Below are 27340 nucleotides of genomic sequence, written 5' to 3'. Positions count from 1 at the left end.
CCAAAAAAAAAAAAAAAACCTCCCCCCAAAACAAGCAACAAAAGAACCATTTGCAATGTTTGTAGGTCTTGGGTGCATTTATTTCCCCCAGTCTCAGTTTCTCCAACTATAAAGTGGAGACAGGCATTTCTTTTTCCACCGGGGTGTTGTATGATACTAAATTAAGGTGTGTTAAGTGTTTTCCACAGCTCTGACATCTGACAATCCTGTTTTTGCCTAAAGAGGAAAAGGAGCTGGCTGTGACCTTTAACTTCTGTCCTCCACCCCATTCTAAAGTATTCGTGGCAGCGAGGGTCACAGTCTGTCTCTAGGCAGGTCTCTGACTCAGCTCAGGGCACCCCCCTCCCCTTGACCAGCTTCCTAAACCGGTTGGGTCCCTTCTAAAGGGCTCATTAGAGGGGAGAGGCCCCCATCTTCATTCCTATCTTCCTTTGAGGATTCCCCGGATCTGGGCCTTAGGGAGGTGGCTGTGTACCGGTGGCTTAGACGCTTGGCCCTCCAGCGGGACAGGAATGGGAGTGCTGGAGGCTGGGTGGGAGGTCCTGATGCTGGGCTCTCCCAGGGTGGAACCAGAGGGGCTGGGATGGCCCCAATGCCTCGGCCGCGGGCGGGGCAAGCTGGTGGCTCCCTCCTCCCAGGAGAGCTGTTGGACCTGTTGTCTCCCCCCTCCACTTCCGGGCTGCTGGGGAGGGGGACGGGGCGGCCTTTCTCTCCTCCCTCCTCCCTAGCCACCTGTCTCCCGGCAGAAGCCGCAGTGCCCAGAGCCTAGAGCGGAGCGGGAGAGCTGGCCACGGCCGCCCAGGAGGAAGAGGAGGAGGAGGCTGGAGACTCCAGGGACCTCCAGGGAGGCGGCAGTTGGATTTCGGGAATCTCCTCCCTGGAAGGAGCGCGGGCTTCGGGCTCGGGGTTGGTCCAGAGTCCAGGATCCTAGGGTGAGGCGTCCTGGATGCTATTCCCAGCAGGGGGATCAGGACCTCACTGCGGGGCTCCGGAGAGGAGGGGCCGGCCAGACCCGGAGGGCGAGGGAGAGAGATGGGGGAGTCGCGTGGAGGGAGTCGGGGAAACTGAGGCAGGCTGCTGGGAGCGTTCCGGGACTGACACCTGGAGCAGAGGGAGGCTCAGGGTGGGACTTGCCATTAGGGGGCGGGCTGGGACCCCGGACTCAAATTCCGGTCCTGCCTCCAGGGGCGTGTCACCCTCGAGCCCTCAAGCCTTGCTCCACCCTCGTGCCCCGCCCCTGGAATGCTCAGCGCCCTCCTTTGAACTTTCGGCCCCGCCTCCCGGGACGCTCGTTGGGCTGCCTGGCGGTTCGGCCAGGGGCTCAGGTCTCCTAGACCACGCCCCCACGGTCCCAGGCCACGCCCAGGAGATCCTGGTCACGCCCACCCCGCCGCCGGACTCCCAAGCGGCCATGGGGACACCCAGCAGCCCGGAGGACGGGTCCGCGTCGCCTCAGGTTCCGGAATGCGACGCAGAGGTGCAGCCTCAAGGGGCTGCTCAGCCCCAGGGGCACCCCGAGGAGCCCCAAGAGCAGAAGGAGCCTGAGGCCCCGGAGGAGCTTCCTAGCGGCCAAGGCGCTGAGCAGCAGGCGCAGGAAGAGGAAGAGGTGGGAGAAGGCAGCAGCACCGAGAGCTGCCGAGACGAGGTGAGGGGCCCCCAGGGCTGCAGCCACAGGAGACACAGACAGACGGACAGACAGACAGAGACCCACGCGGGGACCGGACTCTGAGGGGCAGGTGGGGAGAAACCAGACAGAGACTCGGAGACAAGGAGAGACGCCCAGAGATGGGCAAGAGAGATAATTGAAGCCAGAGAGACCCCAGAAAGAGACATAGAAACTAAGTAAGACAGAGACACAGCGTGAGACAAAGGCCCGAGAGAGAGACACTCGAGGGAGGACAATTCAGAAACAAAAAAAAGAGAGATAGAAGTTAAAAGAAAGATGAAGTCGGAGAGACAGGGGAAAGACAGAGATCCAGGGACTCTGAGAAAGCAAAGAAGTTGGGACCTGGGAGCCTGAGAGATGGCTCGGTGGGAAAAGGTGCTTGCAGCCAAGACTGACGACGTGAGTTCGATCCCCAGGACCTACGTGGTGGAAAGGCGTGAGCTGACCTGTATGAAGTTGTCATCTGATCTTTACTGGCACGCAGTCTCAGTCTCTCTCTCTCTCTCTCTCTCTCTCTCTCTTAGGGACCTGCGATGAGGATATGCTGAGTGTTTCAAAAAAATTCAGTGAAGACAATCTTGGTGAAAGTGAGACATGTGATGATTAGAATCTGAGTGTGAAGTATTTTACCCTATCCAGACAGTTGAACAACACTTCTACAAAAGAACTCTAGAGAATGCTTAGATGCTAACTATGCAGCAAGGGAAGGATACATATTCCAGGCACAGAAAACAACCATGTGCAAAGGAGGGGGAGTAGAATCAGCTGAAAGATTGAAAGGAGGTCATTGTGGTCATTGAACAAAGTATCAAAGCCATGCCAGCCTCAAGTTCAGTTCTCTCTGTTGTGCAGTTGAAGTAAAGTGGGGGAGCCAAATCTTAAAGACCATAATCCTAACAAGCATACCAGAGTTTTGCTTCTACTCGAAGACATATGTAAATTAATTGAAGTTTCAAAGGTCTCTCTCTCTCTCTCTCTCTCTCTCTCTCTCTCTCTCTCTCTCTCTCTCTCCCCCCCCCACAGAGACCTTCCATGACTTAACTTTGAAGCTTTGAGCCAATCCCCCGGGGTCCAGTAGTCCCAGACCTAAATCCTGTTCCATCCGGACCACAATGGAGTGATGCTTGAATTAGGCAGCTCGTGACCCCCAGAGGAGGGGATGGATAGGGGTGGGGATATGACTGTGTGCGCCCATGCCCTCTCCTATTTCAGCCCGAAGCTACGCCTCCTGTGCAGATCCCAGCCACGCCCTCATCAAGCCTCCACTCTAGGGAAGGAAAGCGAGGGGCGGCGCGCCGGCTGCGCGGGCAGCAGCTGGAGGCATTGACTCGCGTGGCCCTGATGGAGCAGCGCGTGAAGGAGTTACAGCGTCAGAAGAAGGAGCTAAGGATCGAGGTGAGGATGGGGAGACCTTGGGAAGCCACGCTCCCAGCTCTTTCCACTCACTAGGGTCCCATTTGTTCCCCCAATCGATCTTTCATTCCTTCCTTCGAATGTAGGGGTTCAGGCTAGGGGCCCCTTCAGCCCTTAGCCCCAGGCTGTTGGACCCAAGCACTTGCTGTCTCTTGCAGATGGAAGTGGAGGTAGCCCTGCTCCGGGGTGAACTGGCTGGGGAACGAGTGGCCACTCGAAGGGAGGAGGAGCAGCTCCAGGAGCTGCTGGCGCAGCAGGTGGAGTCCCAGCGGAGCTGCCAGGAGATGCGGGAACAGGTGGGCTTGACTCCCTGGTTGGAACTATTCCTCTTGGTACTCCCTGGTACTCCTCGAGGTTGTGCCCCATATGTTGCCTCATTCCTCAAAAGGAGAAACCTGGGTTTCCTTTCCTTATTTTCCTGTCTAGGGCCCGATTTGGACCCCTGATTACTGAGGCCTTTCTTGGCAATCCCTCTCTTTTTACTCTTTAAATAGGATACTAGAAAACATTTCAAACCCACAAAAATGGAATATTCAGCTGGCCCTGTGTCCTGTGCACCCCGAATGGCAATCTTTTAATCTCCCCCCAGTTTGCTTTTCTGTCCTAATATTCTTGGCCCCCTACTAAGGCTCTAAAGAGGTACACACACAGCTGGGAAAGTACTCTACCAGTAAACAATGCCTGAGCCTCTCACTAAGGTATTCTAGGCAGGTGCTCTACCACTGAGCCACGCCCCAGCCCCTTACTGGGGGATTCTAGGCAGGTGCTCTACCACTGAGCCACACCCCAGCCCCTCGCTCTACCACTGAGCCACACCCCGCAGCCCCTCACTGGGGGATTCTAGGCAGGAGCTCTACCACTGAGCCACACCCCGCAGCCCCTCACTGGGGGATTCTAGGCAGGAGCTCTACCACTGAGCCACACCCCGCAGCCCCTCACTGGGGGATTCTAGGCAGGAGCTCTACCACTGAGCCACACCCCAGCCCCTCACTGGGGGATTCTAGGCAGGAGCTCTACCACTGAGCCACACCCCAGCTCCTCACTGGGGGATTCTAGGCAGGTGCTCTACCACTGAGCCACACCCCAGCTCCTCACTGGGGGATTCTAGGCAGATGCTCTACCTCTGAGCCGCGCCCCCAGCCCCTCACTGAGGGATTCTAGACAAGTGATCTGCCACTGATCTACATCCCCACCCTGTTCCGAGTTGTAAAAGCCCATTGCAGATATCATATTGGCTGTATATACTTTTAGCACGTGCCACCAAAGCCCCAAAACTTTTTTTTTTTTTTTTTTTTTCGGTCTTTTTGAAACAGTTCTCTGTAGCCCCAGCTGGCCTGGAACTCATTATGTAGACCAGGCTGGCCTTGAACTCACAGAGATCCACCTGTCTCTGCCTCCCAAGTGCTGGGACTACAGGCGTGCGCCACCATGCCTGGCCCCAAATTCTCTTTTTACGTGTGCTTATGATTTGAGAGGTGGTTTTTCTGTGTAGCCCGGGCTGACCTCTAACTTCTGATCCTCTTGCCTCAGCCTCCCAAGTGCTAGGATTACAGGTGTGCACTAGGACTGTATGTTGTGATTGGTTGATAATTTCAAGTGTTGTTTTGGCTCTGTTGGTCCTCTAGTGCTGGGTCTTCTGGGTAATATTTTGATTTGTTTTGTTTTAGTTTTTGTGTGTTTAATTATGGGAGTTGTTTATTTTGAGTCAGTGCCTCACTGTGTAACCCCTGGCTGGCCTGGAGCTTGCTATGTAGACCAGGTTGGCCTGAAAGTCACAGAGATCTGCTTGCTTTTGTCTCTCAAGTGCTTATTTTGTTTTATTTGAGATAGGGTCTTATGTAGCCCAGACTGGCATCGAACTTGTTATATATTTGGGGAGGAGTTTGAATTCCTGATCTTTCTGCCTCCACCTCCCAAGTACTTGGATTATAGGCATGTACCACCACTCCTAACAAGAAACTGAATCTTCTATCCTTCACCAGAAAGTGGCTAACCATGTGTCTGTGGGGACGGTCAGTGCCCCTCTGTTCCTTGTGAACACATGGTCACTCACTGTGCAGGCATGGTGAGATTTAGCCATGCTTTGTGCTTTGTGCACAAGTATAAGGGCATCAGCTTTGTGCAGGCCTCAGCGAGTCACCTTGATCTTGTCTTAAGACTCTTTTATCTAATATTTTAACATCCGTCTGGGGTCATGGTGTGGATCAGTTGGAAAATGTTAAAATTGTCGCTCTGCCAGTTCTGTCAGTGACCACATACATTTGTGTTTCCAGGGGCTGGGCTAGGCTGGCACTTAAATAGAGCCTGTGTCACTCCTAGCCTTGATTTCCACCCTGAGGCCTGTGTCTATTGGACCTGGTTCTGGGACTCTGCATTCTAGGTGTTTCTTCTCTCAAACCCTGAAATCTGAGCCTGCAAACTCTCCTCCTTTAGACCCAGGGATTCAGATCAAGCCCCTGCCTCAAACCCAGGAGTTTAGACTCAGTCCTCTTCCCTCAGACCAGGACTTCAGGACCAACCAGTCCTCTTCCCATAGACCTGGACTCAGACCCAGGAGTCTAGATCCCAGTCCTCTTCCCTCAGATCTAGAGGGTTGAGGCCTCAAACTTCCTCCCTCAAGTCCAGGATTCTAGACACCAGCCTTCCTTCTTAAGACTGCAGGGTCCAGGCACCAGGCCTCCTTCTTCTGATCCAGGCCTCTAGGCTCAGCCTCTTCCCAAAGACCCAGGAATTCAGGCCCTGTCCTGTTGCCTCAGACCCAGGAGTTCAGACCCCATCCCTCAGATTCAGGATTTCAGGCCCACTCCTGTGCCCTTAGAAGCAAGGGTCCAGGTCCAGTCCTCTCTCAGACCCAAGAGTCCAGACTAGAGCCCTCCTCCCTCTGACCCAGGGTTCCAGGCTCAGCTTCCTCCCATAGACCCAGGGATCCAGGCCCTTCTCTCCTCCTTCAGACCCGGCAGTCCTGGCTATAGCCCTCCACCCTGAGATCATATCTGACTAACACCACATCCTGAACAACTCTCTTCCCTATACTGTGATCTCACTGTCCTTTTCGTCACCAGACCAGAGTCCTGCACTTTGCCCTCCGCACCCCAGTCCCTCACCCCTGGGACCACTGATCACCATGCCATGACCTTTCTGCCTCCTCTTTTCCATCTGCATTGACCAGGACTGGCCCAGTATGCCCCTTCACTCCCCTGAGTCCTCCTGAATGGGCAAGTCTCCTCCAGTCCATCTCCAGGGGTTCCACTCCATCCCTTTCAGTCCATCCATGGCTCCCCACTGCGCCATGATAGTTTGTTGCAGTTGACCAAACCGATCATGAGTTGGACACACAACCTTCCCTGGGCCATCCCCCTACCTGACCCCCACTCCCCTCTTCCCACAACCACATCCTCTCACATAGATTGCCCAAACTTCCTGGATTTTTCCATATTTGTGCCCCAAATTCCCTTCTAGTTCCCTGTATCTCATTAGGTAAATGTTGCCTGGTTCCTGATGCTAACTGTAAAGTAAGCAGAAGTCATAGAATACTGGATCAGAAATAACCCCTGGATGCAGTTCAGAGGTGGATCAGCTACTTAGAAACCAGCAGGGAGGGGCTTGGGTACATGGCTCAGTGGTGGAGCACCTGCCCAGAATTACCCCAGTGAGGGGCTGGAGGAGTGGCTCAGGATGCTTATGTAACATGCATAAAACCTTACATTCAGGGCTAGAGAGATGGCTCAGCAGTTAAGAGCATTGGTTGCTCTCACAGAAGACCCGGGTTCAGTTCCCAGTACCCACATCATAGCTAACAACTATCCACAGTTCTAATTTCAGGGGGCCCAATGCCCTCTTGTGGCCTCTGTGGGCACTGTGCGACATGTGGTGCACTTACATACATGCAGGCAAAACACTTGTACACAGGGCTGGAGAGATGGCTCTGCGGTTAAGAGCACTATCTATTCTTGCAGAAGACCCAGGCTCAAATCCCAGCACCCACATGGCATTAACAACAATCTGTAACTCTAGTCCCTGTGGGTCTGATGCCTTCTTCTGTCCTCTGTAGGCACTAATGACATGGGTGCACTTACATACAGGCAGGCATAACACATACACAGGAAAAAAAAGTGTACACATGAAATAAATAATAAATAAGTAAACCCTTAGGTTCAATTTCCAGTGCTGCAAATAACTATAATGATGATGGTAATAATAATAATAATAATAAAAACAAGAAAGGAAAAAAAATAGTAGAAAAAGTAATTTAGTCAATGCTGTGTGTTCCCAGAGCCCCATGTTTTGGTGCCCTCAGAGTCCGGCGTTGTAACAGCTTGCACTCTGCCAGAGGGTGGAGCTGGGGTCTGATCTACCTTTCTCTCATCACTCACATAGCAAGGCTCTGTTTTTATATTCAGGCCTTCATTCTCTCTCTCTCTCTCTCTCTCTCTTTCTCTCTCTCTCTCTCTCTCTTCCCCTCCCTTTCTTTTTTTCGTTCCTTCTTACCCAGGTTGGCTTTGAACTTAGAGTTCTTCTGCCTCTACCTCTCAAATGCTAGAGTTTCAGGCATGTGCCACCATGGCTGACTGTCTTTGTTTGTTTAAGTGTGTCCCTGTGTCTCCTCTGCAACAGGCCCGTACAAGAATAAAGCAGACATCACCGGTCCTGCTCCCAGGAGCTGACACCCCAGCAGGGGCTTGGGTCCTGGCTGGCATGGCCCTTCTTGGTCTATTTCTCAGCTTGAGTTCTTGCCAACACTCATAGCCTAGTTGTTCTTTCAGGAACAGAGGCAGCTGAGTGAGGAGCGGGATCATGTGGAGAGTCTTCGCCAGAGACTCAGGGAGGCCCAAGGACAGCTTGATTCACAGCCGGAGGACCAGCGAGAGCGGCTCCTTCAGGGGGTCCAGGAGGTGAGGGGCCTCTGGATCCTCTCAGAACCTGGATTCCAGGCTCATCTTCCACTAGGACCTAGAGGTCTAGGCCCAGCCCTCCTCCCTCAGATCCAGGGGTCCAGGCCCAGTCCCCATCCCTCAGACCCAGGCATCCAGGCCCCAGCCTCCTTTAGACCTAAGAGTCCCAGCACTAGCCTATACTTCCTGGGCTCTAGAGGTCCCCTACTCTAGCCCCCTTGTGTCTCCATCTTCAGATCAGAGAGCAACTGGATGTGGCTCAACGTGCCTATGAAGATCTGGAATTTCAGCAGCTGGAGCGGGAGAGCCGGCAGGAGGAGGAGGATCGTGACAGTCCTGAGGCCCAGGCCCCAAACCCCAAGGTCCAGGAACTTCAGGCCAGCATAGTACAACACAAAGTGAGTTTCTGGGACCAACCTCTGTCACTAATTCTCCCTCTCCTCTATTCCCTGACTTCTTGAACATTCACTGGGTGCTAGAAAGGACTGAAACTATTCTTGCATGTTTGCTACTAAGTCCCAGCAGCAGACCACGAAAGCAAATCCTGTTCTTTTTTTCCTCATATTATAACTGAAGAAATTGAAGGCTGAAAGTCTTATGACTCCTACTGAGTTTGTAAAGGGATAAACTGAGATTTGTGTTTTTAAATTATTTATTTATTTATTTAGACAGGCTCTTTTTTTTTTTTTTTTGAGACAGGGTCTCCCTGTAGCCCCAACTGCAGTCCCAACTGCCCTGGAACTTGCTATGTAGACCAGTCTATCCTTGAACTCACAGAGATCTGCTAGGATTAAAGGCATGAACCATTACACCTGGCCTGTTTTTTTTTTTTTTTTTCCCCCATTAGTATTATTACATTGACTTATTTATTTATGTGTAATTGTGTGTGTATGTGCGTGTATGTGCACATGAGTGCACATGCCACTGTATACATGTGGACACCAGAGGACAATTTGTGGGAGCCAGTTCTCTCCTTCTGCCACGTGCATCCTGGGGGATTGAACTCAGGTTTCCAGGCTTGGCGGCAAGCGCCTCTATCCGCTGAGCCATCTCACTGGCCCAAGAGCTGGGATTTGGATCTACTGAAGTCTTTACCCACCATGCTCTATGGCTCTCCTGTTTTTGTCTAAAAAGATGTTCCCTCTCATTCTTTTTTTTTAAAATTTATTATTTTATTTGTTATTATTATTATTATTATTATTATTTTGAGACAGGGTCTTTCGATAGCCCCAGCTAGTTTGAAACTCACTATATAGACTAGGCTGGCCTCAATCTCACAGAGATCCACCTGCCCCTGCCTCCCGAGTGCTGGGATTAAAGACGTGTGCCACCACACCTGGCCATTCTTTTTTAAAAATTACATTTATTTATTTATTCCTGTGCATATGTATGTGCATGTAGGTCACTGGACATAGTATGTGCATGTAGGTCATAGGACATAGTGTGTGCTTGTAGGTCGTAAGACATAGTGTGTGCATATAGGACATAGGACATACTGTGTGCTTGTAGGTCATAAGACATAGTGTGTGCATATAGGACATAGGACATACTGTGTGCTTGTAGGTCATAGGACATAGTGTGTGCATGTGGGTCATAGGACACAGTGTGTGCATGTGGGTCATAGGACATAGTGTGTGTATGTGGGTTATAGGACATAGTGTGTGTGTGTGTGTGTGTATATATCTTAGGACATACTGTGTGCTTGTAGGTCATAGGACATAGTGTGTGCATATGGGTCATAGGATACAGTGTGTATGTGGGTCGTAGAACACAGCGTGTGCATGTGGGTCGTAGGACACAGTGTGTGCATATACATCATAGGACAACTTGTGGGAGTTGGTCCTCTTCCACTGTGTGGCACCTAGGGATCAAACTCAGGTCATTAGGCTTGGCAGGCAGCAAGCACCTTTAACCTCCTGAACCATCTTGCCTGCCCCAACCACTTGTTCTTTCTGTGAGCTACATGTTCAAAGATCTGCCTGGTCCTGTGGGAAAAGGGGGCAAGCTTGTCTGTGCCTAGCTCACCGCCCCGTCCCTTTGTTTTGACTAGGATCTCCTCACTCCTCTCCTACCAGGTTTCTGTCCTATTTCTCTCTTCCTTTCCTCAGTTTGTCTGCAAGTAGCCCATGTTACCTCAAACCTGCTGTGTAACCAAAGATGACCTTGAACTTCTGCTTTTCCTGCCTCTACTTCCTCAGTTCTGGGATTACAGGCATGCAGCACCACGCCCACTTTATATAGTGCTGTGGATTGAACCTAGGGCTTCATGCATGTTAGGCAAGCACTCTGCCACCTGAGCCACAACCCTAGTCCTTGTGTTTTGTTTGAGACACGGTCTCACTATATAGCCCAGGCTGGCCATCCTCTTCTTCAGCCTCCCAGGTGCTGGGATCACGGTCGCCCATTTTGGCCCCTCACCTTATTACTTTGCATTTTCTCTCTGTCTCTCCCTTCTTGGTTTACCCTGGTCTGTGTCCTCTTTGTCTGCTAAGACTGCCTTTCCATCCCTGTATTTCTCTCCTTTTTTTGCTACAGTTGCTCTTTTTATTTTCCTGTTTTTCTTTTCTTTTTTGAGATGGGCCTTACTGTATATATAAGCCTAGACTGACCTAGGATTCACTATGTAGCCCAGGCTGGCTTCGTACTTGCAACAGTCCTCCTGCCTCTGTCTTCTGAGTGTTGTAATTACAGGTGTGAGCCATCATGTCTGGCTTTTTTCTGGTTTTTTTTTTAAGATCTTTATTTATTTTAGAAATTGTATGTATCTGTGTGTGTGTGTGTGTGTGGTGTCTTTGTATGTATCTGTGTGTGTGTGTGTGTGTGTGTGTGTGTGTGTGTGTGTGTGTGTAAATGAATACAGGTGTCTGTGGAGGTTAGAAGAGGGCATCAGATCTACCGGAGTTACAGGTGACTGTGAGCTGCCTATCTTGGGTGCCGGGAATTGAACTCGTGTCTTCTGCAAGAGCTCTTAACCACTGTAGTGCTCTTAACCACTGAGCCATCTCTTTAGCTCCTCTCTCTGTTCTTGTTGGGTCTCTGTCTCCCTTGGTCTCTGCCTGTATATCGTCCCCTGCTTCCCATGTTCTGAGCCCCCACAAAAGGAAGAGGGCATAGGGAGCTTAATTTCAACCCTATCATACCACTCCCCAGTTCCTGAGGTCCCTGTGATAGGGTAAATCCTAAGCTCCATGGGAGGGTGACCTGGATCCCTGGGCAGCTGAATGACCAGCAGGGATCCCCTGCAGCGTCGGATTCAGGTTCTAGAGGAGCAGCTCAAGTCACTGGGGGAACAGATGGCCACTGAGAGCTGGGGACTGAGCCGGAAGAAGGAGGAGGCCGTTCAGGCCCTGTCACACGTGAGTTTCCTGAGACCTGGCCCACCTCCCTACCTCTCCTGGGTGTCCCACCATTTCCCTGTGCCTCTGACATTTCTGGACATCAGGAAGATGTGGGCATGGCTCTTTCTGCCTTTGAGCTGGGGTACCCTGATGTCTTCTTCTAGGAACGTAGCCGGCTGTTCGAGCTCAATTGCCTTCAGGGATCATGTGGTGGGGACTTCTCTGAGCCCAACCAAGCACTCACCAAGGTAGGGGATTTTCTGTACCTAATTGGACTTTCTCCCTCAGACACAAAGACCTGGGTTCCAGCCTGTTAGAACTCCAGTAACCAGGAGTCTGAGCTTCTGGTCCTAATACCCACAGATCCTAGAGTCTAGACTCCAACCTTTCTCCCTCAGACCAGGGGTCCAGATCCAGCCCTCCTCTCTCAGATCAAAGGGTCCAGACCTAGCCATCCTCCCTCAGATTCAAGGGTCCAGACTTAGCCTTCCTCCCTCAGATCCAGGGATCCAGGCCCCAGCTCTCCTCCCTCAAACCCAGGGATCCAGACCCCAGCCCTCCTCCCTCAGATCCAGGGATCTAGGCCCTAGTCCTCCTCCCTCAGATCCAGGGATCCAGACCCCAGTTCTCCTCCCTTAGGCCCAGGGGTCCAGGCCCCATCCAGGGATCCAGACCCCAGCCTCCTCCCTTCAGACCCAGGGGTCCAGACCCCAGCTCTCCTCCCTCAGACCCAGGGATCCAGACCCAGTCCTCCTTCCTCAGATTTAGGGATCCAGGCCCTAGCCCTCCTCCCTTAGATCCAAGGATCCAGGCCCCAGCCTTCCTCCCTCAGACCCAGGGGACTAGACCCCAGCTCTCCTCCCTCAGACCCAGGGATCCAGACCCAGTCCTCCTCCCTCAGATCTAGGGATCCAGGCCCTAGCCCTCCTCCCTTAGATCCAAGGATCCAGGCCCCAGCCTTCCTCCCTCAGTCCCAGGGAATTAGACCCCAGCCCTCCTCCCTCAGACCCAGGGATCCAGACCCAGCCCTCCTCCCTCAGATCCAGGGATCCAGACTCCATCCCTCATCAGAGAACTGGCAGTCTTTGCCTACAGCCCTGGCTCTGGACAATGAGGACCGTATTCTAGCTCTCTTGTGATCAGGAGATGTTTTTCCATCTGATGGAGGGGCTGGTCTGACATCGAGGACCAGAGCTTCTGTGTACTCCAGTGCCTCCCTGATCCCTCTGTGTGTATTTAACCTCTTCCCAGCTGCTGTTCACACAGAAGACAGACCGCCAGCTACTGGTGCTGCAGGATCCCGTTGTGCCTGCTGCAGCCACATCTACATCTTCCTGCGTCTTCTCTGTCCACAGCTCTTTGCAGGTGCTGCCCGAAGCCTCTGTTTTCCCCATGTGTTACTCTGGTCATTGGGGAAGGAGGGGCTGGGAGCAGAGGTCCCTGTCTTTCTAGAACTTCCATTAGAGTTCTCTGCCTAGGGATATGGGACTAGGGAAACTTGCTGACGGTATTTGCGTGACTCTAGTTTTATTTTTCCTTCTGCCTAATACCCACCTCTCCTATGGTAAGATGGGAGTCTGTAACCCAAAAGTAAATTTGAAAGTGACCAAGCAGGCTATTTTGATACAAAGGTCTCCTCTTGTCACCTCCACTACCCCCAAGGCCACCTCTCCAGAAGGAGGGCAGTTTCTTTTTAAATTAAATTAAATTAAATTTATTATTTCTGTGTGTGTGTGTGTGTGTGTGTGTGTGCACATGTGCGTGTGTGTGCATGCAGCTGGCACTTGTGCCACAGCATGTGTGTGGAGGTCACAGGACAACTTTGAGTTCAGCTGTGGGATCCAGGATTGAACACCCATTGTTATATTTTACTACCTAGTCAACTCTCACGCCCAAGGGATCCCGTTTCTTTCATTCATTCATTCATTCATTTTTTATTTATTTTTATTTTATATATTATAAATGTTTTGTATGCATGTAAGTGCACCACATGTCATGAAGCGCCCAGGGAAGACAGAAGACAGTATTGAATCCCCTAGAACTAGAGTTACAGATAGTTGTTAGCCACAATGTGAGTGCTGGGAGCAGAACCCAAGTCCTCTACAAGAGCAACCAGTGCTCTTACTGCTCAGACATCTCTCCAGCCCCCCAAATCCATTTTTCTTGATCCTTCTAGATTTTCTTAAATTTGGAGGTTCCAGGGCTGGGGGCATGGCTCTGCACTAGAGCCCCTGCCTAGAATCCCCCAGTGAGGGGCTGGGGTGTGGCTCAGTGGTAGAGCACCTGCCTAGTATTCCACTGCCCTGGTTTCTATCCTCAGCACAGGAATAGAGAGAGAGGGAGAGAAGGAAAACAAGAATAGCTGTACGTGTTTGTGTGTTATATGAATTATTTTTCTTGTTGCTGTGACAGATCTGTATGAAAACAGTTTAATTTAAGGGAGGAAGCATTTGTTTCAGTCATGGTTTGAGGGTGTAGTTTATCACAGCAAGGAAGGCCCAGAGACACAGGTGCAAGTGGCTGGTCACATGCATTTGCAGTCAGGAAGAAGAAAGAGGGGAATGCTCAGCTCGCTTTCTCCAGTTTGTTCCGTCTAGGACCCCACCCCATGGATGGTGCCGACCACATTCAGGGCTGAATCTTTCACCTTGGTTACACCATGTCTAGATTCTTTCTTTTCTTTGTTATCTTCTCCCCTGCCTTGTACTCATCGTCCCCCCATAGTCAGTCCCCTATCTGCTTCCCCACGTGTACTGTCACCTTCCCTTTTTTTTCTTTTTTTTGGTCTTTTTGAGACAGGATCTCCCTGTAGTCCCAGCTGGGTTGGAACTTGCTATGTAGACCAGGCTGGCCTCCATCTCACAGAGATCCACCTGCCTCTGCCTCCCAAGTGCCTGGATTTAAAGGTGTGTGCCACCACTCCCCACTTGGCATAATTTATTTTCTTGATCATAGCCATTCTGAGTGAAGTGAGGTGGACTCTCAAGGTAGTTTTAATTTGAACACTTAAAAAATTTTAAAGTTTTAATTTGAACACTTAAAAAAATATTTATTGACCTTTGCATTCTTTCTTTTGAGAATTGTGTGTTTAGTTCATTAACTTATTATTTGGTAGAGTTGGTGGTTTTTTAAAAAAAGTATTTTATTATTTTTTTTATGTGTATGAGTGTATTGCCTGCATGTATGTAAGTTCATCCGTGTTGTACACTGTCCATGGTTGTCAGAAGAAGGCATCAGATCCTTTGGAACTGGAGTTATGGAGGGTTGTTAGCCACTATGTGGGTGCTGGGAACTGAACCCGGGTCTTTTGCAAGAGCAGCCAATGCTCTTAACCACTGAACCATCTCTCCAGCCCTGTGGGGTGTTTTTTGTTTGTTGGTTGGTTTGTTGTTTGTTTAAGATTTGCCTGTCTGTATATTCTAGAATCTGTAATCCAGCTATTAACTTCCGGTCCGAAGTATTCCCGGAAATGACATTTTCCCCTATTTTGTATGCTCTCTTCACTTGATGATAGTTTCCCTTGCTGAGCAGAAGTTTTTAAATTTCATGTCACCTCTTTTACCAGTCCTTCGTCCCTGTGCTGTTGGCAGTTCTTTTCAGAAAGTTCCTGCCTCTGTCTGTTGTTCTCTCTAGCAGTTCTGGTATTTCACGTTGTCTAGTACTCTTTGATCCATTTTGGATTGTTCTGGATACAGGTCCGATTTCATTCGGCAGGTGGACATCCAGTTTTACCAGCACCATTGGTTGAATAGGCTGTCTTTTTTTCCAGTGTATATTTTTGACACCTTTGTCAAAAGTGGTGGCTGGAGCATTGTGAGTTTATTTCTCAGTCCTGCATTCTGTCCCCCTGGTCTGCATGTCTGTTTTGGTGGCGGCACCGTGCTGTTCTTGTCACTATGGCTCTGAGTACAGTTTGAGATCGGTGGCTATTCCTTCTGTTTAGATCACTTTGGTTACTTGTCATCTTTGTAGTGTAATATACATTTTAAGGTATCTTTCTCGTTCTGTGAAAAATGTCATTGGAGTTTTGATGGGGATTGTGCCAAATCCATAGATTATTTTTGGTGTTATATCCATCTTTGTCATATCAGTTCTGCTAATCGATACGGAATTTCCTTATCATCCAGTGTATTTTTCAATTTTCTTTTCTCAGCATCTTTTTTTTTGGTCTTTTGAGACAGGGTCTCCCTGTAGCCCCAGCTGTCTGGAACTCACTATGTAGACCAGACTGGCCTTGAACTCACAGAGATCCGCCTGCCTCTGCCTCCCAGGTGCTGGAATTAAAGGTGTGCGCCACCACGCCCGGCTTTTTCTCACTATCTTAAAGTTTTCATCATAGAGGTCCTCCACCCTATCGGTTAAACTTATTCCTAGGTGTTTTATGGGGTTTTTTCTTGTCTTTTGTTTGTTTGAAACTATTGTGAATGGGATTTTTTTCTAATTTCTTTTTATTTTATTTTTTGGTTTTTAAAAATTTTGTGCGTGGGGGCGTATTGCCTGTATGTATGCAAGTGCACCTTTGTCATGCAATGCCTGTGGAGGTCAGAGTGTTGGATCCCCTGGAACTGGAGTTACAGATGGTTGTTAGCTGACATATGGGATTCGAACCCAGGTCTTCTGCAAGAACAGCTAGTGCTCTTAACCACCAAACCATCTCTCCAGCCCCTCTAATTTCTGTCTTAGGAAGTTTATTATTGGTATCTAGAAAAACTACTGATTTTTTTTTGTTTGTTTTTTTTATGATTTTTTTGTTTTTGTTTTTGTTTTTTCTCATTGCAGCTGTTTTGTTTGTTAGTTTGTTTGTTTGAAGCAGGGTCTCCTTGTAGCCCCAGCTGTCCTGGAACTCACTATGTAGACCAGGCTGGCCTTGAACTCACAGAGATCCGCCTGCCTCTGCCTCCCAAGTGCTGGGACTACAGGCATGCGCCACCACGCCTGGCAAAACTACTGATTTTTGTATGGTGATTTGATATCCTCCAACTTTACTGAAAATGTTTATTATATCCCCAATTTTTCTGATAGTTTTCTGGTAGTTTAAAATTTCTTTAGAATGTTTATTGTTTAATAATCAATGTTAACAGTAATACTGTTTTAGCACTTAAGACAGGCAAGATTTTTAAAAAAGATTTTATTTTTATTTAATGATGTATATTCACATGAGCTAAGTACCAGTGGAGGCCAGAGAGTTGGATCCTGTGGAGCTGGAGTTACAGGAGGTTGTGAGCTGCCTGATTTGGGTGCTGGGGACAAAGAGCAGTCTACACTCTTAACTGCTGAGCCATCTCTCCAGCCCCCAAGATTGTTTTTTCCTTTTCTCCAGGTAGGGTCTCACTGTGTAGCTCACACTGGCCTCAAACTTGTGATCTTTTTACCTCTGTACCCTGAGTTGCTGGGATTATGTTTGTGTCACACTGGTTTAGCCAGGGTCTGTTTTAGCCATTGGTCACCTTGAACCTTATGGAACTGCTATTATTTGGAGGTAAGAAACAGTCAAATATTAACAATGTCACATGGGTCAACCTAATATAGAGAAACTTTTGTTCATATTTTGTTCAGAAGAATCTCTCAAAGTTGATTCTACATTGGGTAAAGGGTCAGCACCTCTCCTTGGGAAATTAATTTCCTAGCTAGTTTCTGTGGCAACCTGAGAAGCTGGTATTATTGGTTCTGTTGCTAGGCAACATGATAGCGCATAGTAGGTACTCAGTAAATGAGAGCAAAATATTTATCGATTTAGTGTATGTGTATGTGTGTGCGCAAGTGTGTGTGTGTGTGTGTGTGTGTGTGTGTGTCCGTTCCCATGTGTATGTGTTCTTTAGAGAACAACCTACAGGAGTTGATTCTCTCCTTCCACTAGGTGGGTCCCAAGGATTGAACTCGGGTCCTCAGGCTTGGCAGCAAGTACCTTTACCTATGGAGCCATCTCACCAACCAACCCCAGTTTTGTTTTTTTTTTTTTGAGACAGGGTCTCACATAGCCAAGGCTTCTCTTGCCTCAGGCTTCCAAGTGCTGGGATTATAGACCCAAGGAACCTTGCGAGGCTCCCATCTTAATTTGTGATCCCTGATAATTTAGTCTTCACACAGCAGCCGTGGTGATCCTCATCCCTCCCTCTTTACTAACTGCCCCATGTTGCATCCAGTGGCGCCCAGGGCCTCCTCTCTGTGTCCCAGAAGTCCCAACCTTGACTCTGCCCACATCTCACCCCTCTCTCTTCCTCATCGTCACTCTGCCTATTCCCTGGGGTGATGACTCTCCACCCCTCCCCACTTGCTGCCTTGGGCCTTTTGCACTTGCTGGCTTTTACACCTGGAGCACCCATCCCTCAACTCGTCTTTTGGGCCTGAGTGTGGTCTAACGAAAACCTTATCTTTCCGCACAGTAATTGCTGATGGTAGGTTCGTTTGTGTGAGGCCCCATTTGCTTCCTGTCACATAAGCACCATGCACTCAAAGCTTTGCTCTGTAGCATTTGCCTTTTGCTTGGTGCTGTGTCTAGGGTCTGTCTGACAGGAAGTGCTGGGCATATTGACTGGGAAGGGAAGGGAGGCACAGAGAACTGGGTGTCAGTCTTCTCTGTAAGGAGCAAGGAACACTTCCCAAGTCCCAGGATTTGAGCTTTGGTGCATCTGTACAGTGTCAAGAGAAGCTGTCCCTTGGGATTCACAAAGGATTGGTTCCAGCCACCGGAGGGGACTGTCTGAGGACACTTAGGCACCATGTGTAAAATGGCATCGTGTTTGCACAGGACCTGCGCACATCTTCCTGTGTGCTCTAAACCATCTCCAGTGCTGTACTTAGTGGCACAGCCTTGTTATCCCAGCACTTGGGAGGCTGAGGTAGCAGGATCAGCAGTTTGAGGCCAACCTGGGCTACATAGTGAGATGCTGTCTCAAAATAAAAGTAAAACCAAGAGAGGTGACAGATACCTGTAATCCCAGCACTTGGGAGGTGGAGGCAGGAGGATTGAGTTTGAGGCTAGCCTGAGCTATATAGCAAGCTTCAGGGCCAGCCTGGGCTATACAGCAAGATCCTATTTCTAAGTAAGTAAATAAATAAATGTTAAGATAAGAATAGCCAGGTGTGGTGGTGCACACCTTTAATCCCAATGTTCTGGAGGCAGAGGCAGGCAGAGCTCTCTGAGTTTGAGGCCGGCCTGGTCTACAGGGTGAGATCCAGGCCAGCTGGGGCTATAGGGAGACCCTGTCTCAAAAAATCCAAACCAAACAAACAAAAAGAAATAATAAGTAAATAATCTTGAGATGGCTTTTGATACTAGAAGGAAATGCTATGGTGGCATTTGCTCTCCTGCCTTGTTTAGATAGAATTTATTTATTTATTTTTTTGGTCTCTTTGAGACAGGGTCTCCCTGTAGCCCCAGCTGGCCTGGAATTCACTAGGTAGACCAGGCTGGCCTTGAACTCTGCCTCTGCCTCTGGAGTACTGGGATTAAAAGTATGAGCCACCACACCTGGCAGAATTTCTTTTCTTGAATATTCTTTGTCCACAGTGCATTGGCTACTGAATCCCTGGACAACTACACAATTGGGTACATAATTAACTTTGACAAATACTGGCTTTTAAAAATTTATTATTTATAGATTTTTAAAAAAAATTTTTGGGACAGGGTCTCTCACTGGAACCTGAGGCTCACCGATTAGGCTAGGCCAGCTGGTCAGTAAGCTCCAGGGATCCATCTGTCTCTGCTTCCCTAGGGCTTGTATTGCCAGGGCGTGCCATCAGAAATGCATTTTTTTACACTTATTTTTGAGGGGGGCATGTGCCTTGGCAAATGTATGTAGGTCAGAGAACCTGTGGGAGTCACCAGTTCTCTCCTTCTATGATGTATGACTCATCAGATCATCAGCTTTGTCAGCAAGTGCCTTTATGCATTAAGCCATCTCGCTGGCCCGATGCTTGGCGTTTTGTGTGGATGCTGGGGCTCAATCTCTGGTCCTCATGCTTGTGTGGCAAGTACTTTACTAGCTAGTTAGAAAGCCTTCTCTGCAGTCTTCAGATAGGCCCTGTCTTGTAGTTTCCACCACCTGCCAGTAATGCCATCAAGTTATGAATCTTCAATCTACTGGTGAGTTTAGAGCTTTCTCAATCAGTCACCTTCCCAAAGCTCATCAGCTCTTGGCGAGGCCAGTACCCCTTAAGCCTTTGGAGTTATTTCAGATTCAGACTCACAAGCCTTGTGTATTTTTAGGGGTCTATTGGTCTCCAGAGGACAGGAAGCCTTCCTCGAAGGAGGGGAGAGAGAGCAAGTCAGAGGGGTTCCCCCCGGCCTGTGTCCCTGCATTGTACAGGTGAGGATGCCTCCCATTTGCCTCCTGTCCTTGTCCTCACCCACCCTGCAGTAGAGGATGGAAACACAGCTCGGATGTTGGTGGGAGAAGTGCCAGAGTTATGGTGAGGATGCATCCATCCTCTTCATCCTGTGGCCTCTTCCTCAGGACCCTTGGAGGCCTCGGCTCTTGCGCAAGCAGTGGGGTCTTCAGGGAGACACCCCCTTTATCAGCTGTTGAACTGTGGGCCTGGGAATAGGTAAGGCATGAGGGAGAAGTAGGGGAGGGAGAGGAAGCAGGAGGCCCAGTCAGGGTGACCATCTCATCCCTACATTCCACCCAGATGTGGGGCTCTTCACCCGGACATTGCCCACATGGAGCGGCTCCTGCAGCAGGCTGTGGCAGAGAGGGAGAGGTTGCTCAAGGCCAGGGTAAGACCATAGGTCCTGCTCCTTGGGAAGAAGGCTGGCCGTAGCCCCCTTTCTCACATGCAGGAGTCTGGGGTCAGTCCTCCTCCCTTATATGCAGGGATTTAGACTCAGCCCTCCTCCCTCAGACCCAGGGGTTCAGTCCCCAGCCCCCCTCCTTCAGACCAAGGGGTCTAGACCCCAGCCCTCCTCTCTCAGACCCAGGAGTCCAGACCTCAGCCCTCCTCTCTCAGACCCAGGGATCCAGAGCCCAGCCCTCCTCTCCAGGAGTACTAGACCCCAGTCTCCTCTCTCACACCCAGGGGTCCAGACCCCAGCATCTTCTCTCAGACCCAGGAGTCCAGACCTCAGCCCTCCTCCCTCAGACCCAGGGGTCCAGTCCCCAGCCCTCCTCCCTCAGACCAAGGGGTCCAGATCCCAGCCCTCCTCCCTCAGACCCAGGCCCAGCATATTCTATGTCTTACGGGGTTGGCAACCTTGTTGAATTTCCTTCATGAATCCACAGGAAGGGAAGAGAAGGAACCCAGAAAGTTCTGCAGGCCCTGAAGTTCCTGCCATCATGGTCAGTCCTCTCCTGGCTCTGTTCCCTTCTTGGCCTTTGCCCTTTCTCTTTCTCGTTATAAAGAAAGACTTTATTTTTATTTTATGTATATGAGTGCATGCCTACTTGTCTTTAAGTGTACCATGTGTGTGCAATGCCCACTGAAGTCAGAAAGTGAGCGTCTGATCCCCTCGAACTGGAGTTACAGACCATTGTGAGCCTCTATGTGCCACCGCATGCTGGTGGTCAGAGGACAACTTTGGGTAGTCAGTTCTCTCCTTTCACCATGTGGGTCCTGGGGCTCAAACTCAGGCTGTCTGATCCCCAGGTGGCAAGTCCCTTTACCCACTGAGCCCTCTCATCAGCCCCTTGTTCTTGTTTTTGTGTGTTTGATTGGTTTGAGTGTATAGGTTCTATGGATTAAACCAGGGTCTTTTGTATGTTGACCACAGGTTCTGCCCCTGAGCACTGCCCCCAGTCTCACCTTTTGAGTCTTATTTTCCCCCTTGGGGAGCTGGTAACTGTCTCAGAGATTATTACAAAATGAGGGGAATATGTGAGGTATAAAAATCCATTCAATTTTTTAATTACAGAAAGATTCAGGGGAAGTAATTCAGTTGGTAGAGTTTTCACAAAGCATGCACAAAGCCCTGTATTCCATCCCCAGCACTGTGTAAACCAGTCCTGGTGGCTCATGCCTGTCATCCCAACACCCGAGATGGAGGCAGGAATGTTGAAAGTTCAAGGTCACCCTCCAGTGTATAGCCATTTAAGGCCAGCCTGGGCTACAAGGGACCCTGTCTTGGTAAAGTCAGGGAGCAGGAAGAGCTGTGGATGCTTCTGGGTGGTTCCACACAAGCTCGGCCTCATTAAAAATGCAGCACCCCTGCCTGGAAGCAGTTTGTTCTTCCCAGCACCATCATTTATTAAACAGTTTGCGACACAGGATCCCTTGTACAAGTGCCACGCTGTATTTGCGCACAGGAGTATGTGCCTGGAATTTGTGCCTAGATGTGCAAAGGCTGGGGAGGCGCCAGCTTTGGGAGGGTGGTGCTGTGAGACCCCATGTTCATTGCTGGGAATCGAGGCTCTTAGAGCGACAGTTCTATGAAAGTAACTCACGTGGAGGGTCATGTTGAGAGTCCCAAATCCACCACTTCTTTCCTGGATTGGGGCTTGGCTCCAAACTTCCTGACTTTGGTGAGTCGCTATCTTTCTGGAAGCCCCAATTTCCTCATCTGTCAAATGAGGACATTCTGGGTTTGGTTTAAAAACATTTTTTCTATTTATTTGTTAGCATATCTCTGTGTGTGTGTGTGTGTGTGTGTGTGTGTGTGTGGTGTGTGAAGTTGCACACGTGTGTATGTAGAGGTCAGGGGTTAACTTGGAAGATTGGTCCTATCTTTCTACCATATGGATTCTGGGGATCCAATTCAGGTCACTAGGCTTGGAGGCAAGAACCTTTACCCACTGAGCCATCTCACCAGCCTTGATTTGGTTTTTTGAGGGTCTCACTCTGTAGCCCAGGCTGGCCTAGATGATGACCTTGAACTCCTGATCCTCCTATCTCCATCTCCCTAGACCTGGGATTACAAGCAGGTACCACCACCCTTGGCTCTGCTTCCTCCCTCTTATGGGCATCTGTAGCCCAGGTTAACCTGGGATTTGTGGCAATCCTCCTGCCTCAGCTTTTCAAGTACTGGGATTGCAGGTGTAAGCTACCATGCCGGGCTTCAGGATGGTCCGTGTTAATACTGCCTAACGGCTATAGTGGGACTCACTCTCTGGGGCCCCGGGCAGCAGTTCCTGTCTGGCTCCTGGCTCCTGGTCATTGGCCCTCTCTACTCTCCGCAGGCCCCTCCCCCACCCCCACCTCCACCCCGCCCCCCAGGCCCTCGGGTCCTGGACCTCCCACAGCACCTGGAACGCTGGGGTCACAATCCAGAAAGCTGCCCCCACTTGAGGGTGTCCAGGGGCTGCTGTCGGGGGCCCCTGGTGAAGATGGGTGGCCGCATCAAGACCTGGAGGAAACGCTGGTTCTGTTTTGACCGCCAGGCACGGCGCCTGTCCTACTATGCAGGTAAGCTGCGCCCCCAGGCGGCTACAAGCTCAGGCGCTTTCATGGAAAGGTCCCAGGCACCTGTGGCCCCAGCCCTTCTTCCTTGGGGCTCAAGAATCCTTCAGACCCCAATCTTATCTAAAGGAATGTTGGCAACTGATTGCTGCTACTTGAGCTGATCTTCCTAAAACAAGGAACTCTAGATAGACTCAGCCGGCCAACTTGCACTGGGGAATGGCTGGGGGCACTGACAACACAGTGGGCAGTAACAGGGATGACAGAGTTTACAGGCTCCAGTGTGTGTTGGGGGACGAGGCTATGGAAGGGTGCCAGTGGGGATGGAGGCATAAAGATGATTAAGATTGTTTGAGACATTCTGTATGAAATACACACACACACACACACACACAATATCGGCCAACTTGCACTGGGGAATGGCTGGGGGCACTGACAACACAGTGGGCAGTAACAGGGATGACAGAGTTTACGGGCTCCAGTGTGTGTTGGGGGACGAGGCTATGGAAGGGTGCCAGTGGGGATGGAGGCATAAAGATGATTAAGATTGTTTGAGACATTCTGTATGAAATACACACACACACACACACACACACAATATAAAAAAAAAATCCCCACTTCCTCTCTGTCACTAGGATCCAGGTGTTAGGTCCCAGCTCCTTCCAAATACCCAGGAGTATGGGCTAAAGCCACCCAACCCCATGACAAGTCCAGATTCCCAGCCCCTTTCTCCTTAAGCCATTCAGAATCCAAATCCAGGCTCCTCTAATAACACAAATGACAGTTCAGTTCATTTCTGGCTCCAGATCCAGTTTTTTCCTAAGATGCTCAGTAGGCTAGACTTGTGCTGCCGGGACCCTCACCCTCTGCAAAACGCCAGGAGTCTGGGACGTTCCTTCCTAGAGGAATCTGGGTGCTCAGGCACTCCTTGCCTTCCTTCCCTTCTTACCCACCCAGGGCTTCAGCTCCTAGACCCATCTTTTTATTTATTTATTTTTACTTTTATTTTTGTGTCTCTGTGTGTATATGCCATATGCGAGGGTGTCCTGGGAGGCCAGAAGAGGGTGTTGGATCTCCTGGGGCTGGAGTTATGTGGGGTTGTGAGCCATCTGACATGGGTTCTGGGAACTAAATTCAAGTCTTCTGGAAGAGCAGAAGGCTCCCTTAACCACCGAGCATCTGTCCAGCCTCTAGCCCCAGTCTTGTACAGTCTTAGATCCTGTCTCCCGCTTGGCTTGCTTATTCATCCACTGCTGCCCAGCCATGGGACCATCATACTGTCATAATGTCCTTCACCCTGGTCTTAGGACTAGGGCCCGGTGACCCCAGTTTACACACACACACACACACCCCTACCTCTCACTACATCTGTTTCTCTTTTCTTGTCTCCCACCAGATAAGGAAGAGACCAAACTCAAAGGCGTCATCTATTTCCAGGCCATTGAGGAAGTCTACTATGACCACTTACGCTGTGCCTTCAAGGTGACCCTCCGTCCCCCAGTCTCTGAAGTCAAGCTTCATCCTAGGTCTAAGTCACCCTGGGGAGAGCCACACGCACCACCACTGTCAGGGCCCTCGCTGTCCAGCACAGGAGAATTTTGAGGCAGGGTCTTCCTGTAGCCCCAGCTGGCTATATAGATCATACTGGCCTGGATCTCCCAGAGATCCTCCTGCCTCTGCCTCCCTAGTGCTGGGATTAAAGGCATGTGCCCAACCACGGGTTTTTATACTTTTTTTTTTTTTTTTTTTGAGACAGGGTCTCCCTGTAGCCCCAGCTTACCTGGAGCTCATTATGTAGACCAGGCTGGCCTTGAACTCACAGAGATCCACTGTGGCTGGGATTAAAAGTGTGTGCCACCATGCCTGACCCAACCATGGCTTTTTAAAGACTACATTGGAATCCCAGGTGTGTGTCATTAATTAGGAAAGTGACTTCACTTCTCCAGTCTCAGTTTTCTCATATGCAAAATGGGCACACTTCAGCCCATTCCCTTGGGGTTGAAAATGTAGTGGATCTAAGTAGTGTTCAATTAGTGAGTTCTAGCTGGACATGGTGTATCCCAGCCCTGGGAGGCTGAGGCAGAAGGCTTACAACTTTTAGGCTAGCCTAGACTGTATATAGTGAGTTCTAGGCTATCTTAAGCTACAAGATAAAATCCTGTTTCAAAAATAGTGTGTGTGGTGAGGCATCCTCGACACTAACTTTCCCGTTACATACAAGGCAGATCTGATTTGGGGGAATGTATCATTTAAACGCCTGCATTTCTAATACATAAGAAAGTTGTACTAGGGTGAGAGGCCATAAGTCCTTTTTTTTGTTTTTGTTGTGTATTAAAAATTATTTATTTTTAATTCATGTATGAATGATTTGCCTACATTTACGTACACCTCATGAATGCAGTGCACACAGAGGCCAGAAGAGGGCATCAGATTTCCTGGAACTGGAGTTATAGCCATTGCTAGCTGCCATGTGGGTTCTGGGAATCGAACCTGTATCCTCTGCAAGAGCAACGAATGCTCTTTTTTTATTTTATGTGCATTTGTGTATTGCCTGCATGTAGGTAAGTGCACCCGTGTTGTGCAAGGCCCACAGAGGTCAGAAGAGGTTGTCAGATCACCTGGGACTGGAGTTACGGACAGTTGTTAGCTGCCATGTGGGTGCTGGGATTTGAACCTGGGTCTTCTGCAAGAACAACCAGTGTTTTTAACCTCTGAGCCATCTCTCCAGCCCCGAAACGAGTGCTCTTAACTGCTGATCTGTCTCCTGTCTCTAGCTACTTGTTTTGTTTTTTTGAGACAGGGTCTCCCCATAGGCCCAGCTGGCCTGGAACCCATTATGTACACCAGGCTGGCCTCAATCTCACAGAGATCCACCTGCCCATGTATCCCCTGAAGGTTCTTTCTTTAAAAAAAAAAAAAGTTTTTGTTTTGAGGCAGGGTCTCCTGTAGCCCTGGCTGCTTCCAAATTCATTACATAGCTGAGGATGACCTTGAACTTCTGCCCCTCCAGCCTCTACCTCCTGAGTGTTGGGATTACAGGTGTGCACTACCACTCCTGGATCCTTGGGTTGTCTTTTAAAATTCTGTTTATTCCTAATAACAGCATGGAATCTATGCACTGTCTTGTATTAATTCATTGAATTCTCTTAACCCAATACGGCAGGTAACACCCTTTGGGGCAGCTATAGTTGTAACCACTCACTTTGCTTGCTTCTTCCAGAGCCCCAGTCCCCGCCTGACCTTCTGCGTCAAAACCTATGAACGACTTTTCTACATGGTGGCCCCCAGCCCGGAAGCCATGCGCATTTGGATGGATGTTATTGTGACAGCTCGGGATGAGAACCACGCCCCCTGAGTGGCCCTCTTGGGGGAGGCGCGTCCCGGCGAGGCCCCGCCCTTCATGCGAGCAGGGGGCTCTGCCCACTTCTGGGAGGACGCGGCCCCGCCCCTTTAGAATTCTCCCCGGATCTCTGCAGCCTCAGCAGCTCAGCTGGCCTGAGCCGCAACCATCTGGGCTGCAGGTGGCTTTCAGCTGCGGGATCGCCAGGCCTTGGGCGCCCTGCCTGGGGCAGGAGGAAGATTACAGGGGGGCGGAAGGAACTATTTATTGGTGCTCCTGTGATACAGAATTAAACATGGTGGGAAAACAGGGTTGCCACTGTGGTTTACAACGCAGGCGTCCTGGGGCCCCTGTGCCCCTAGGCAGGCCCTGCGAGTTCTGGGAATCTCAGAGCCAAGTTTCTCTCTTTAGCATTGTAGACTTTCAACCCTAAGGAAGGTCAAGAATGGGAGAAGGGTTGGGGAGATGCTAGTCTGTAGATTTATCTACATCCACTCGTTTTGACCTTACTGGGCTTCCTGCAGAATTCTAGGAACTTCGAGGCCTCCCCCCTCCCTGCTTTTAACGGGTCGTTTGTTCCTCCCCCACCCCCTATTTTCCTTACTAAGGTTTTAGTTCAGCCCAACGGGTCCAGCACCTTCTGAGCTGGCCTGTCCTCTCCAGGACCTCTGTGGCTTCCAACCAGAGGGTCCCTTGTGGATGGATTGAGAGGACCCAGCCAGGGCTGTTCTGGTGTGTCATTCCACCAGAGGAGAACAGAGGGCCGGGGGAGAGAGGGAGGGTCCGTGCCACCTCTGGGTCTTTGGTCATTGAATCGGTTTCAACGCTTTACCCACTTTACCCATGCACCGTGTGGTATGTGTCCTCCAGTAATCTATTCCTGGTTCTTGAGTGGCATCATCTGCCTGCTCAGCCTACCCTTTCTGTAACAGTATGAACACTACTCTGAGCTTCACCCATTCTGGCCTTGCCTGCCTGGGTCATCCCTGCTGAGCCTGTCTCTTAACAGACTCTATGACTATGAGTCCTTATCTCGAAATGCAGGTCTGACCAATGCTTGAATAAATGAGAAAGTGATGCTGAGGGCCACAGACAGTTGTGATCCTGGCCGTCAGAGCTCTTGGGCTCCATCCCTAGGTCTCATCTAGGATATCCCCTGAAAGGAAGTTCTCCCCAGTCCCCAGGCTAAGTCAGACGCTTGTGAAACAGTCAGCTTAACAGGCAGATGACCAATGTAGTTAGGTCTCTGTGTTCAGAAGAACCCTGCCCTTCGATTTAGTTCTTAGTTTAGTTTTGGATTTGTGCTTTGTAAATGAAATGTAGGGGACAGTGCAGTGCGTTGGACAGGATTGGAGCCTCA

General features: G+C 50.0%; 1 protein-coding gene across 1 annotated transcript; it reads left to right on the top strand.

Annotated features, from left to right (window-relative positions):
* The first annotated feature begins 102 nt into the window (after positions 1-102).
* On the top strand, positions 103-26300 carry Phldb3 (pleckstrin homology like domain family B member 3). The gene is made up of 15 exons (XM_029555519.1): positions 103-1645; positions 2879-3061; positions 3238-3375; positions 7843-7971; positions 8208-8369; positions 11217-11327; positions 11474-11557; positions 12561-12674; positions 19519-19618; positions 19766-19856; positions 19941-20028; positions 20531-20600; positions 22422-22646; positions 24037-24122; positions 25861-26300. The coding sequence occupies exons 1-15, from the start codon at positions 947-949 to the stop codon at positions 25993-25995; spliced, it is 2415 nt and encodes an 804-aa protein (XP_029411379.1). The 5' UTR covers positions 103-946; the 3' UTR covers positions 25996-26300.
* The last annotated feature ends 1040 nt before the right edge of the window (positions 26301-27340 follow it).

Source organism: Nannospalax galili, unplaced genomic scaffold, assembly GCF_000622305.1.
Source record: "Nannospalax galili isolate Female #2095 unplaced genomic scaffold, S.galili_v1.0 scaffold385, whole genome shotgun sequence".
NCBI lineage: Eukaryota > Metazoa > Chordata > Mammalia > Rodentia > Spalacidae > Nannospalax > Nannospalax galili.
Note: the sequence above shows the minus strand (reverse complement) of the source record. Positions and strands in the feature narration are given on the sequence as shown.

What these genes read in the sequence shown, in the direction of transcription:
- Phldb3 (XM_029555519.1), top strand. Translation starts at nt 947, where the DNA reads ATGCTATTCCCAGCAGGGGGATCAGGACCTCACTGCGGGGCTCCGGAG. An exon ending in CCGTTCAGGCCCTGTCACAC is followed by an intron (nt 11,328 to 11,473) that starts GTGAGTTTCCTG and finishes GTCTTCTTCTAG; the next exon opens with GAACGTAGCCGGCTGTTCGA. An exon ending in AACTGTGGGCCTGGGAATAG is followed by an intron (nt 19,857 to 19,940) that starts GTAAGGCATGAG and finishes CATTCCACCCAG; the next exon opens with ATGTGGGGCTCTTCACCCGG.